A 15,322-nucleotide genomic window follows, 5' to 3' on the forward strand; every position below is an offset into this window, starting at 1 on the left:
CGCCACCTACCGTACTGGCCAATATAGCGATGGCTGCAGTTTCAGGAACGCAGTTCTAGTATCCTGTTGGTTTAGTTTGCAGTCACATTACTTTGTATATAGCATCAATATATTAATCTCAGTAGCATGTTTTTAAATGTGATTTTTGATTCAAAATGCAGCAGAGTTAAATTACTAAGTGTGCTTTGAGTCACAATTTTAAATTGAAACATTAATTTACACAAAATATAAATGAAATATCAATTTTGTAAAATTGATGTATATCAATGTTAAAACAATTGTAAAAAATGAAGAACCTTAAAAGTCTTGAATTGTCTCTTGAAAAGTCTCTTGAATTATACAGTATATTGATTCACTTCCTTAAGGTGAATTAGCTCATTATCAGGTAAGTTAAAGTTGGAATCAGCGTATGGAGTCACTAAATTACTGCCAATATTTTAAAAGTTGTTGAGAGGCAAGACAATACACAAGAATGATTCAAGAATGTTTATTTATATACATATATATATATAATAGTTCAGACCAAAAGTTTGGACACACCTTCTCATTCATGACTATGAAAATTGTAGAGTCACACTGAAGGCATCAAGGGCTATTTGAGCAAGAAGGAGAGTGATGGGGTGCTGCGCCAGATGACCTGGCCTCCACAGTCACCGGACCTGAACCCTATCGAGATGGTTTAGGGGTGAGCTGGACCGCAGACAGAAGCCAAATGTCCAACAAGTGCTAAGCATCTCTCGGGGAACTCCTTCAAGACTGTTGGAAGATCATTTCAGGTGACTACCTCTTGAAGCTCATCAAGAGAACGCCAAGAGTGTGCAAAGCAGTAATCAAAGCAAAAGGTGGCTACTTTGAAGAACCTAGAATATGACATATTTTCAGTTGTTTCACACTTTTTTGTTATGTATATAATTCCATATATAATACCACATGTGTTACTTCATAGTTTTGATGCCTTCAGTGTGAATCTACAATTTACATGTCATGAAAATAAAGAAAACTCTTTGAATGAGAAGGTATGTCCAAACTCTTGGTCTGTACAGTATATACATGTCATTTTTGTGACAACATCACAACAGCACCAAAGTGAACCCCTTTTCCATGAGTTGCTGCATGGATAGAATGGCTGTAGGCTTCAACTCTAGAGAAAGAGAGAGACAGAGAGAGATAAATAAGAAACATTTGTTTAACATATTCAACTGGAATATATATATATATATATATATATATATATATATATATATATATATATATATATATATATATATATATATAATATATGAAAAGTGGAATTCCTTGCAGCATGTGGTGCATCTCTTCAATTCAGGCAGGGATCTCCCTTTTTGGATTGTTATATGTATCTTGGAAAAGAGAGAGTGTACTTGTTAGAATATTTTGAGATCATGAAAATATCCCTAGTGCCTTTTTTAATCATCTGTCCTACAATGAGCCTAATCGAATCCATAAAATCACTTCATATTGGCCATGCAGAACATAACAGAAACTAACACATGATAGCAATGTATAACTGTATGTGGAGTAGACCTGCAGATTAGGCCAAATTGTAACAAACTATTAAAATTGCCAAATGCCTCATTTATCATTGCAAAACAATGCCAAAACAACAGGCTAACACACACTGCAACTAGGCAGTCAGTGCAGTTTAATTATGAAATATATTTATACATAAATATGGTAAAACAACGACTATTAAGCCAGTATTCACACAGGAATACCCTTATCAGAATATATGAAAATGATGTTGTTATACTATAATAGGCCACAAGGAGGGGTAGTAATACAAGCAAAAATGTTTATCAAACTGCACTGAGGCGTTACTCTGGTTATAGGAAGGAGTTCATGACGAAGGCATTCAAAATCAGATCTTTTTTGAAACACAATGAAAAACGTTTTAATAAAAAGCATACCCTAGGACATAATTTCTGTTTGATGAAACACAATTATAACAGTATGCATTTTGTATGAACATATAGGGGTCAAACTGAGGTTGATAGGGACATTTATAATTTTCATATTTACATTTTACACGTTTAGTTCTCCAACCTAATCTTATTTATTTCATTTATTAAATTTTTCTTCAAATGTTATTTTGTAATATGCTACATAGGCTTCTAGTAACAAACAATATAATATGATGTGTACACTGGCGGTTTTTTTTTTTTTCTAGCCCAAAATATATCTTTTGCCCAATTTTAAGGCAGGGGGCACAATAAGACTGTACCATAATTTAAACACCGCGTAAAGCTGCGCTTCTGAATGAAATCATCTTTCAGCAGCAGAGAGGAGACCCGCGCGGACAGAAACACATACGATAGACAGACATACAGCTGTCTGCCTGCCGTTACTCCAACATCACAGCTCGCGCGCACCTTTACCTTCTTCGGCTTCGCCAAAAATTAAAGTCACAAAGTTTTGGATTAAAACGATACAGAAATAAATTCTGCCTATCTGTTTTAAGAAGCGCTATGAAAGAGTTTGATTTACCTCAAACTTTGACAAACTTTCAGTTTTGACAGCGCGTGCCTAGATTCAAACCGTGTCTGCTTACCCAACCGTCGCCTCGCTGAGGAAAACCAATCGTTTTGCGCCACCAACGCGATTTCGCCGCTCAGCGAATAGTGGTAATAAGTCTGAAACCACATGTGCTCCTCTTCAAACCGGAGAGACGCTTTTTCATTTGTCTTCAGAGAGGAAAAGAGTTGGCTTTAAGCCGTACTGACAGACACAAGGGAAGGACGAGCCGGAGAAGACCACTGGAAATTCAAGCGGTGCGTAAAATTCACGTATATTCTTGGCACTACTGCAAGAACAGTTGAAATAAACAGGGGAAATGTAGTCTTTGTGGATGGTTATCGGTAGCTATAGCCACTTTTGTCGCTAAACTTGCCGGTAAATGGCTCTTTAATCGCGGCGAAGGGGATAACGTTAGTTGTGTAGTGTACGGCAATGCCAAGTTGACGAGTCTCGACATTGTCAGTATTACCGTCCGTTTAATAATTATGGGCTCGATGATATTTTCAAAACATTCCCTTCTATCAAAAAGTGGCGAGAAATCCTGAACGAAGATGACGTTTTGACTTGGATATTCACGTAAACCGCGGGCGTACGCGCAGTCAGTCACCTGCTCATAAAGGTATACGCACCTTTACGCTTAAACGCTGTTCAAAATGACGACTAACGGGGCCAACATCGTCTACGAATGGCTAAAAACCCTTCAGCTGTGTCAGTATGTCGAGGCTTTTGTGGATAATGGATACGACGACTTGGAAGTTTGCAAACAAATCGGAGACCCGGACTTGGATGCTATCGGGGTGTTCATTCCGCACCACCGCCAGCGGATTCACGACGCGGTGCAAAGGTTAAAAGATCACGATAATGAGACGTCCACTGGGCTTTATTTCACCCTGGAGCCGATGCCTCCGGTCTCATCTATATACACGAGTCCCACGGCAGAGCAATGCGAGCCAAGGCTGCGGGGCTCCAAGTCATGGACTGAGCAGAGCAGTGATAGAGCTGCGCGCAGCGTGGGGTACATGGGGGCGTCCAGGAATCTGACGCTTGGGAACCGCAAGGAGCTGGAAATCTACCCCAAACTGAAGCTGAAGATCATGATCAGGGATAAACTCATCAGGGACGGGATAAACCTTGCCAGGCAGCCATACTCTAATAAGGTGAGTAACTGTGTTTACTTTTTGCCCTGCGTCGGTATAAACCACGTGGCTTGCCCTTGAATCAGTCATTTGGATTATAGCAGCCTCTGTTCAAAACACAAGCTCAATAGGGATAATACCTAGGAACCATGTGATTATAACAAGAGGGTAACAGTATTTGTTCCTTTGGCTTGGATGTAGGGATATGGAGGTTTGATGACTGTAAACGTGCCTTTATCTGGTTTCCAAAATATGATCAGTAGCCTACAGACAGATTTTATACATGCCCTACGATTCTAATGGCTTTCTGGGATCAGTAGGTCAGTTAGAATTGATTGGCCTGTGCAGGAAATTCCCTCACACTGCATATATCCACCATTCAACAATGGATAATTCAAACCTGATCCCCAAACCCCCCTTTTTTCCTGCGTACTGAGGCTGGAAGTTTAAGGTGGATGCAGACTGAAAGGGAGAAAGAGCCTCAGAGGTTTGGTGGGTGTGTGAATATTTCAACCCTGCATCATGTTTCATTACTCTTTATTATAGAGATTTGTTTGAGGTAGTACTGGGATTTAGATGTACAACAACTTAATGCTCTCAGCCCTTTAAAGATTTTAAAGTTTGAGTGTACACTATGGAGTTTCCTCTTTGGAAAAAAGCATCTTTCTTGTGTTTTATAGTTGCTATCAACTGGGTAGTAAAATTACTAAATTAATTTCCAGAAAACTAAATAGCATAAGAAGCTGTTCCACGTGTGATTTTTCTTAGCTTGATCCATTAATTAGTCAAGACAAGAGAGTAATAACTATAACGTCATATAGATACTTGAAGTCAGAACAGGTGAAATCTTAAAGCCTTAAAGGGGTTTATTCAACCAAAACCGAAAATTCTGTAATTTACTCATCTACGTCTTTCCGAATCTGTATGACTTTCTTTCTTCTGTAACTAAAAAGAAGATATTTTGACAGCATTGAACCCCATTAACTTTCATTGTATGGACAAAAATACTGAGACATTTTTTCATTTAAAGAACTGATCATTGATCTCTTTATGAATTGATTGGCAAACAAGTCCAAACCTTTAAATGATTCTGCATGATTCTCACCGGTAAATAAGAAAGAAAACATATTAATGGCTTCATCTGACTTTTACAAATCAATTAGCTTACAGAAAATGTCTTTAGCCTCTGGTTCTTCATGTCACACCATGAACAAAATATTCATGATCAGATACCTGATCTTGCAGGACAACAAACAACAGCCCCACAAGTTAAGCCTGCTACTACAACTTATGCTCTCTACAAAGAAACATCTGTATTTCATGTCCGCGGTCTGAAGTGGCCCCAATAACGTGATATTCAGCCCCAGGAATGCAAATTTTAATGGAGAAACCGCGCAGGAAAATTAGTATTTTACCCCCGTAACGCGATAAGGCTAGTTTTGAGTAGCAGTTGGGCTGGTTTTGTTATGAAAACCTGGCAACCCTATTTCATATGGAACGGCATTTACTATACAGAGCCGTAGTTCACTGACAAGCCACCCAAAATCGTGTTAATAATCGACAATGAATCGCCTGAGATTTTGAACATGATTTTGTGTAGCTTGTCAGTGAACAATGGCTCAGTGTAGTAAATTAGGGCTGCAACTAACGATTATTTTGATAATCGATTAATCTGTCGATTATTTTTACGATTAATCGATTAATCGGTTTATGCACTTATATTTTAGTTTTTTCCATTTTTTCCCCAAGTAAATTATTAATAAAGGGTCTTTATCATTCAGCATAGATTTTTAAGAGATTTTAACCATTTTGCATTGTCATATCCTCATCAAAAATATACCTGGAGTTGTTTTATTATGTTAGTAATCCTTTGTCGAACTCTTCTGCAATCAAAACACTGACCCATACTCTAGCAAAATTCACAAGGAGATTTCAAATATTGTTTTCACCATGGCAGTCCTTAGAGCTCCTAAAGTAGTTTAACATCCCAAACAAAGCTTAAGGAATCTTTGAGAACATATTTTCACTAAGTATAAGGATAAAACAGAATAAAATTGCAGTGCATTGTATTTTATTATTTACTGGGAAAAAGCTTTATAGCTTATGCTGTGAAATTGTAAACAATCCTTCGAAAAAAAAGTGCCAATGGCATGAAACCTGAATGGAACTCAAAATTTAAAGTAAAATCCATCAGAAGGTTGTCCAGAAAAATAAAATTGGGACACACACAAAAAACCTGCTGTGTGAAAAAGAGCAGTGAATACTTAGAAAAGAAGTGCATTTTAAATATACTCAAACATTTACCTCTCTCATTCAGTCATAATTAGGCTGCAAGTCTGAATTATGAACTGGTAAACGACAAACTGATCACACAACATGTTTGTAAAGCTTTAAAATGTTAACTGTTAAAAAGCAATGTTATCAGCTTTTACGACTAAACATTTGCAAACAACCTTGTACTGGAGAATCTGCACAAATAAAATTCTTAGGGGCCGTTCACATATCGCACCTAAAAAGGCGTGGAAAACGCTAGTCGCGCCGCTTTCTCCTTCTTTCCAAAGCGCTCGGGCAGAAGCGCCCCTGAGGCGTCTGCCTTTGCTAAGCAACCATGACGTACTCTCTCCATGACGTGCCCTCTCCATGAAGACCCGGAAATTTCAGCAAAGGATAAATGGATGCGGTGTGGACGCGCCTGGAAAAACGGGCGCATCGCACCGCGTGCGTGTCGCGACCGCGTCGCTTCCATTATGAGAGTGCATACTGCGCGCCTACATAGGAAATAACGAACTTGAGCACGCAAAAGACACGATATGTGAACGGCCCCTTAAACAGTTCAGTAGTGCAGAGTTTACAGGTTACTCTTCATTTTGAAGGCTCAAAGTAAAGTACTCCCACTTCCCGCTGAATGCTGCAGAGACGCTGTTCGGGAAGCACGTGACATAAAACGAGGCCAGCTATTGGCTATTCGCTACTTCACCTGCTGTACTGGCTGAGTAAAACCTCCGGTGGCTCATTACTGCCACACTTTGGTCACCGCAGATTTGAAATATGCACGAAATGAGCCGCTTATGGCAAATAAAATTTATTTAGCGACGAATCGATTACTAAATTAGTTGACAACTATTTTAATAATCGATTTTAATCGATTAAATCGATTCGTTGTTTCAGCTCTATAGTAAATGCAGCTCCCATCTGAGAGCACGTGCTGGCGATTTAATACTAATCACAGGAGCGGCTTTATTGACGAGATGCGCATGAAAATCACATTTGATTTTTTGCATAGCATTACAGTCTGTTGATAAGATATGCTGATCGTATCCCATATGTAGATCACTGTTTCAATTTTATTGAAGGGTGTAGGGTTAGGTTTGGGTATATGGTTGAAGACTTTGAGAATTATGCAATAAGTCTGCATTTGATTGTATAATTATTTTATGTTTCATTATTAGCTGTCATTTCATACTTAAAAAGATTTATTAATCAGTGAAATGATGATTAGTCTATTAATCGTTCTAATAATCGTTTGATTAATCGATTATCAAAAAAGTTGTTTTTTGCAGCCCTATTTGTAACATGTATCTTTTTTTTTAAATCACAAAGATAAATAATGACAAAGATTTTTATCTTTGCATATTTTGGCCTAATATCTGCCAAACCATTCTTTATTACTTTATATTTTGTTAACATGTAAGGCTTTGTTTTTAAAGTAGGGAAATAAATTCCACTGTAGTGCTCAGACAACTTGCAAAATAGTAAAACCAACATGACAAAGAGTTGTGATAAAATTGTGAAACATGATTTTCTTGAAAAAAATAAATAAATTGATATTATATTTTTTTTTACCATATCGGCCACCCCTAGTTCCTTGTATGTGTCTGTTTACTTTGAAATGATAAGTTCACAGCATATGGTCCCTCAGGGCTCAGACAGTCAGTGAACATATGCTTGAACAGAATGAACAGCACAGTTGTGTGGAGTGTTCATTTCATTGTTGATTTATGAGACAATATATTACAGTGTTAAATGAGGGAAGTAATTGTAATGTTTTCAGTTCTCATGTGATTTTGAGATGAGAAGAATGTAGTGCTGATGTTTCATGTCAAAGCTTCATTGCTGTGGTAGATCTGTATACTGCTCCTGTGAGGTTTCAGTAGATTGAATAAACTAAAACTGTGATGATGTATTTGTGTTACTCTCAAGATTGGATTTTGGAACGCAAGAGGTTGGAACGCAAATGTCTGATTTAAAGGGTTAGCTTGATGGCTTTTCAAGTTAACATCAATCTCATGAGTTTTTAGATTTTGCACATCATATCATATTAATATTTCATATAATATCATATCATATAATATTTTATATTAATGTTTACACCAGGCTTATTTGTCAGTGCTTAATGTTGTCATAATTATTACATGCTTACCAGGTTGGAATGTCAGCAAATCAGTCAATATACTACTGCGATTGTAACTGTTAAATATGTCCCTAGTAAGTAAGTAATATGTTTTTGCAGCATTGAGTAATATGTCACAGTCATAGACATCTGTTGATTCTTTGAAAGCAATATTATTCTGAATTAGAGCTGCAACTAACGATTATTTTTTCTGTCGACTAATCTAACGATAATTTTTTTCGATTAGTCGACTAGTCTAACGGTTATGTTTATTACAATAAATAATTAATCTAATGTTCTTTTTTTTAATTAGCTAATGAATCCTTTGGAGAACTTTACAAAAAAAAAAAGTACAACTTCTAATATAATATTTCAACCTTTATTCATTTTCAACCAATGTGGTTAAAGTTTTTACAGTATAAAATAATAAAGAGGCAAAGAAAAATATTTTACTATGGTAAATATTAGTTTATGATATCGTTTATAATTAAACCACTTTAGCCATAAATTTACAGTAGTCTAAGACGTCATGAAATATCAGACCTGAACCAGGAAGTTGGTCACCAGATCACACGGTAACCAGTTAAACCATAACTAGAGAGCGCCAAGATGTTTCTTCTGAGGTGCTCGCGCATCGCAGTTGTGCTGCCGTGGTACACCATATCGGTTTTGCAAAGGGAACAAAGGGCCATTTTATTTTTCCTCTTTTTAAAGTATTCCCATACTTTTGATAACAGTGGTCTCTGTTTTTATGATAGAATGCAACTTTCTCCATTCCCAGTATGCCTTTATGCGAGATGTAAACAAACAGTGTGACGCGTCGACGCGTTTTGTAGTCGACATAATAGATAACGTCGACGCGTTGTTGCAGCTCTATTCTGAATCCACTAATTGCTCAAAACTGAGTTTTATTCAGTGATGAGTTATTCAAGATCACGAATCCTCTCATTATATCAGTGTAGACACGATTGAAATAAGAAAATCATTGTGCAGTGTGCATCGTTGATTGTTATGAAACTTTGTAAGATTGCAATGAACTAAGATGAGTAGCAGCTTTTAATGATTATGAATTCTGAATTGTGATACTGATTTAATACAACAGCTCAATAAAAAAGAAGTGACTTAGGCCTACATTTAGGGCTGTGTGATTAATTGAAATCGTAATAAAATCACAATTTAAGTGTACACAATTTCTGAACCGCTTTATAACACAATTTTCCACGGCCCCGACCTCCCGCAGTATATGCTATCCAAACCAATCAATATATTGTTTTCTGTGAGTGAGCAAACAAGATGATTTTCACATAATTTAGAAAGAAAAATTCTAGGCTACACTGATAAAAACAACTTGTAGGATTTACTTGATAAAATCATTGTAACAATTTGCACTCAATTTTTCTTAGTAAATTTTACTGCTGTAATATCAAGTACAACTTACTTGCCAGTATCAAGTGAAATTTACTTAACTCTAAATGTAACATTTGTGAAGACATTAAGTAAATGTTACTTAATTATATTTTACTTAGCAGGTTCTATTTATTAAAAGTAATTAAGTAAATTTAATTTTAAAATGTGAAAATATCAAGTAAATTTTATAAATCTGTTATATTTACTGTTATGAATTAATTAAGTAGATTTTAGACTGTCCATTTAACATTTTGAATTACTTAGTTTAATGAATTTTTATTACTCACTATTATTATGTAACTGTTACATAATTTGTTTCAGTGTTACCAAATAAATGTAGTTATTTTCTCTGCATCAAATACTTTTCTCACAAATCACAAATAAATTCAATAAAGTTTAACAGTTTATTATGTCAACATTCACATATTCACATCAACTGATAAGTAGTTAAGGTACATTCAGTAACCTCTCGGATCATTTACAATAAGAATTAACCAACAATTTCCCCTAAAGAAAAGGAAAATCCATTTTACTCCATCCAACACATATCTGGGATTATATTTTCTCAAATAGGTGAAGGGATAGTTCACACAAAAATCTAAATTTATGTAATTAATAACTCACCCTCATGTCATTCCAAACAAGTCCAAACCGTTTATTATGGGAACACAGTTTAAGATATTTTAGATCTAGTCCGAGAGCTCTCGGTCCCTCCATTGAAGCTGGGTGTACGGTATACTGTCCATGTCCAGAAAGGTAAGAAAAACATCATCAAACTAGTCCATGTGACATCAGAGGGTCAGTTAGAATATTTTGAAGCATCGAAAATACATTTTGGTCCAAAAATAGCAAAAACTACCACTTTATTTAGCATTGTCTTCTCTTCCGTGTCTGTTGTGAGAGAGTTCAAAACAAAGCAGTTTGTGATATCCGGTTCGTGAACGAATCATTCGATGTAACTGGATCTTTTTGAACCAGTTCACCAAATCGAACTGAATCGTTTTAAACGGTTCGCGTCTCCAAAATGCATCAATCCACAAATGACTTAAGCTGTTCACTTTTTTAATGTGGCTGACACTCCCTCTGAGTTAAAACAAACCAATATCCCGGAGTAATTCATTGACTCAAACAGTACACTGACTGAACTGCTGTGAAGAGAGAACTGAAGATGAACACCAAGCCAAGCTAGATAACAAACAGAAGACTGACTCATCAGTTAACAGTTTAAGTCATTTGATTTCATTTGGATTAATGTGTATTGGAGATGCGAACCATTTCAAACGATTCAGTTCGATTTGGTGAACTGGTTCAAAAAGATCCAGTTACATCGAATTGATTCGTTCGCGAACTGGATATCACAAACTGCTTTGTTTTGAACTCTCTCAAAACAGACACGGAAGAGAAGACAATGATGAATAAAGTCCTAGTCTGAGAGCGGACTAAATCTAAAATATTTTAAACTGTGTTCTGAAGATAAATGGAGGTCTTACAGGTTTGGAACAACATGAGGGTAAGTTATTAATGACCTAATTTTGATTTTTGGGTGAACTAACCCTTTAATGCAATAACAACATTCAAACCGATACTAAGTGCTCCTTATGCTCTTAAAACCTTAACACATTAAAACATTTCAAGAAGTAAAAATTAGTCAAGATTTTGTAAAAAATATTTGAACTGGAGATGTAACTTGGAGTCTACCAACAGCTTCGATTGTACAGCATGTACCATGTTGATAGCATTTAAGAGAGCAACTTCAACTATAAAGATTGCACTTTTGGGGACATCTTAACACCATTCAGGTCCAGGAAATGTTTCTGGAACACCTCAAAGGTGTAGCAGTTTTGGGGTGTATGCCAGGTTGAGGGCATAGATAAGCCCCATCAGCAGTGTGCAAGCTTTAGCAGTACTGCCGCATGATGGACACATCGACTGGATCCTCTTGATCAGCACCATGGATGACCAGTATCTTAAGGGTGTGTTCAGCGGCATCACTACAAGTGTCCTCCTGCATACAGTTTATAAAAAAGAAAGAACGCAATTCTATTGAGACACAAATACAAAAGAGATTAATTATCAATGCAGAACAAACATGCTCGCTAAAAATTACTTAACATAACTCACATTGTTAAATTCAGTATAATGTGTTTTACCTTGAGTCAACATAAGTAAAAAAGTTAGTAGAACATTGCGCAAGACAGATGCAATTCACAGATTGTACCCATAAAATGAATGTTGTGCGAAACCATACATTGTGTGGCTCTGTACCTTTACAGTGCCAGGAAACCCTTTTAATTATCCAGACTACGTTTAAGTTGTGACTGCACATAATTTGGACAATTGCTGATTGGAAAATCTTCATGTTTGTGTCTTACTTTTTCACTTGCGCTTAAAAATGATTTTTATGACAAAAAAAAAATCATGCTTTACCAGGCAATCTTCAAAAAGCTCTTCTTCTTTCTCACTGAGGTACAGGATAAGGCTGCGGATGACAGTTTCACGTCTGCTTTGGTACTGTGAACAGATTGATAATGTGTCAATACTGTGTGAATTACAAGCAGGAGGAGCTGTTCTGCATATATACCTGCATGCAGTTTGTCTTGTGTGCAGTATTCTGCAGATTTTAACAAGTTAAATTTAAGTTTTTAAAAATAAAATTATATATATATATATATATATATATATATATATATATATATATATATATATATATATATTCCAATCCATTACAGTTTTATGACCTGTCAAAAACATGCATTTACTTATCTATTTGTCACATTTTTATATATTTGTTAGACATTTTTTGAAAAGATTCCTTGGTGTGTAAGTTTGAGAAATAAGAACAGCAATATTATAGTATTATTACAAATATTTGAATGTTGCCGTGTCAGACCAGATAGATATCGCACGCACTCCTGTACTGTTCTTTTACCTGTTGAGAGAAACTAATTGTGTCATTGAGATCTCATTTACATTTTGTTTTAATTGCTTTTAATACAGCAATGAACTTGTTACGAGTTTGTGCCTGAAAATGAATTGGCATGGCAACGAGGCGTAGACGCTTGCCGCCCATTGCGTTCAAAGATAACGGTTCTTGCTTCATCTCCTAGACGGAGATTCACATGGATGAAGCTACTGATGCTAACCTCCCTCACTTAAGCCGTGAAAGGCTGTGGTCTAACGTTAGGATTTGATGACCGTACCTTCATACCGCTAGCTTATTAAAATAAAATGACTGAATTCATACAAGCACTTGCTGCTACACATCAATGTTTAACGTAATTAGTAGCGAAGTTCACCTGCCATGGTAACGTTACTGCATTTTTCCAAACGTTCCTTCTTTGATGCAGACTTTGATAAGCTAACGTTACTTGCTGCTAAATTTTCAGTGGATTTAAAACGACTAACGTTAACGTTAGACACTTTTAAATAAGGCTAACATTAGATAGGACACACACAGGCAGTCAGCACGTTAATGTTACGTTACATCGATTTCCTTACATAACGCATGACAGTTTGAATTTAATCACGGCCAGCTAACATTAAATTACTCTGAAGTTAACCAGACTTGGTGACTTTTTCTACAAGAACGCGGCTAACTACATTTAGTTTTGACTAACCATCAGTCTCAACTTTATAGAAGTGGATAATGGCGTGATTAAAACTTACGTTCAGATAATTTTGAACCGTAACGTCTATGCAATAATCAAACCATGAAAATGAACACATAGTTGTTATCACAAATCTAAAGTAGAAAAGTCAAAACTTACCGAAGATAAGTCAGCCAAAAATGACCGCCCAAACCAAACCAACCGTCTCTGCCACTGCCAGAAGGATCTTGTTTAGAAAAAAAAAAAAAAAAGCTCGCGGATTCAAACGCACTTAGCTTTTCAGATTAACATTTACTTAGTATTTTTAGGTGAATGTGCTGTGACCATAAAACATTAAATAGTACTTGTAAATATATAATACAATTTACTCTTTCTTCTCAGTTATGTTATTACATGAATAAATAGTGTAATTTTTACTTAAGATATTATAGTTCCAACTTAATCTTGATTTTACAATGTATAAATTACATTAATTAATGTAATAGATTTTACCACACCACAAAGTCATTATTTTCAGTGTACAAGCTCCAGTTCTCAAAAATCCTGGGAACCAATGTTCTGTATGTGTTTTATGGCCTTATTCAAGTGATTTCACATTTTTAGTTTTTCACTAACCAAGCATAACATTTTTTTTCTCAAAAATACAATCATGTACACGCATGCATTTCACATATTATTATAGCCCAGTTTGTGCTGATTACAGTGAGATTAGACTTTACACATTTAGATATTTATAAGAAACTGAAAAAAGCACAAATATCAGGGCATGACAAAACTTCTCCAGGCCCCAAAAATACCCTTAGACTCCAGAGGGTTTTAAGGAACGTGCCTATTTAACAAATCTAGTCAAGGATTCAATTACCCATTCATAAAGTCACTTGCTTCATTCCTGAATGAATCAGCCATTCGAACGAATCAATTGAATGAATGATTCAGTGATAAAATCAGTGACTTTTTAGTTTCATTTTTTAAGTATAATTTCCAATATTTAATTTTAATATTTCTATATATAAAATGTTACATTTAGTTGTACTCAGGCCACTTTTGAGCCATGAAAATACACCTACAAACCACTTTTGTGATTCTGTTCCTTCTTTTTATATTGTTTTAATTAGAAATTTTAAAAAGCTTAAATACATTTTTGAGTTTGACATAAAATATGACATTCCAATGTCTGTGCTTTCTAATCTTTTTCATTAGTATAAAAGTAAGTGTAGAGCCCTGTCATGCCTTTGTAGCTACTAAGTGCACTTTTGCCAGTTCTGCACTGATGAGGGCTCCATTGGGCCAATGCCTATATGGAACTATATATGACCTAAGTAGTTACTGTATTTTGGCATGAAATGAAAATTAATTCTAGCAATTTTATGAATGCCTAGGCTATTTTTGAGAATTAGTCATGTTTAATTGCCACTAGCACACTTCAAAAAATTAGATGGATGGAGAGTCTGTTTTCCTCCAGAGATTGTTTTTGCTTTTGAGCTATATTGTGGTGGCTTCAATATTGTGGACAGAAATAGAAAAGGTTCAGAGATGCATAGTGAAACATCATTGTTTGGCTTGCATATATAGGCAGCCATTAAATTATTTGATTAGAATATCATATTCATTGTATAGAGGTTGATTCTGTAAGTGTCAGCATTTCCATGTTATGTAAATGGAACTCATAACTCTGAAATCAGATTTCGTTAAACGGGCTTCAGATTCCTCTCTATTCACCCACAGACCTCCCACAATGCTTTACTTCCATTAGACAGCTCTGTCAGTTTTTATTTGAGCTGAACGTCAGTCAGTGTGCTCAGCCATGGACAGGACATAATTGTTGGATTACCAATATGAATTTTACATTTACAGAAATACTGGCAAATTGATACTTAATTGTGTGTTTGCTCTGTCTGTCTGTATGTAGGCATGTGGCGGTGTATTTTCTCTAATTGGTACTGTATATCTTTACACCCCTATTCAATACACTAAAATAACCCACCATAATAAATATCCAATAGGGCATAGCTGCATGCACTGTTTACAACAGCTGCATGTAATATGGCTGTAGAACTACACCATATGGCAAAAACAAATTCATGTCATGTGTTAACAACGAATCTCCAGGCATCATATAGCATGTCAAAGAATGTCCCAACTGGGAGAATTAAGTGTTGATGCACATTCTGTTAAGTTCTTAATTAATGTAGCACACATATATGCAAAAAAAGAAATGAAAAAGGAAAAGGGTTGGATGTGTGTAT

At 35.8% G+C, this 15,322-nt stretch overlaps 1 protein-coding gene and 1 long non-coding RNA gene across 2 annotated transcripts in view; one reads left to right on the forward strand and one right to left on the reverse strand.

The window, feature by feature from the left end:
• Positions 1 to 2,233: 2,233 nt before the first annotated feature.
• The window catches only part of LOC113063102 (sterile alpha motif domain-containing protein 5-like), a 29,303-nt gene continuing 16,214 nt past the window's right edge, over positions 2,234 to 15,322 (forward strand). The window contains exon 1 of the mRNA XM_026233279.1: positions 2,234 to 3,692. Within this exon, the coding sequence (XP_026089064.1) occupies positions 3,189 to 3,692 (504 nt within the window). The 5' untranslated portion in view covers positions 2,234 to 3,188. The remainder of the gene's footprint in view (positions 3,693 to 15,322) is intronic.
• Positions 10,889 to 13,255, reverse strand: LOC113063103 (uncharacterized). Its single transcript, XR_003278628.1, has 3 exons — positions 13,236 to 13,255; positions 11,896 to 11,979; positions 10,889 to 11,473 (listed from the first exon to the last, which is right to left on the reverse strand). It is a non-coding gene; the product is annotated as an uncharacterized LOC113063103 (long non-coding RNA).

The sequence above is a fragment of the Carassius auratus genome, chromosome 45 (genome assembly GCF_003368295.1).
Source record: "Carassius auratus strain Wakin chromosome 45, ASM336829v1, whole genome shotgun sequence".
Taxonomy (NCBI): domain Eukaryota; kingdom Metazoa; phylum Chordata; class Actinopteri; order Cypriniformes; family Cyprinidae; genus Carassius; species Carassius auratus.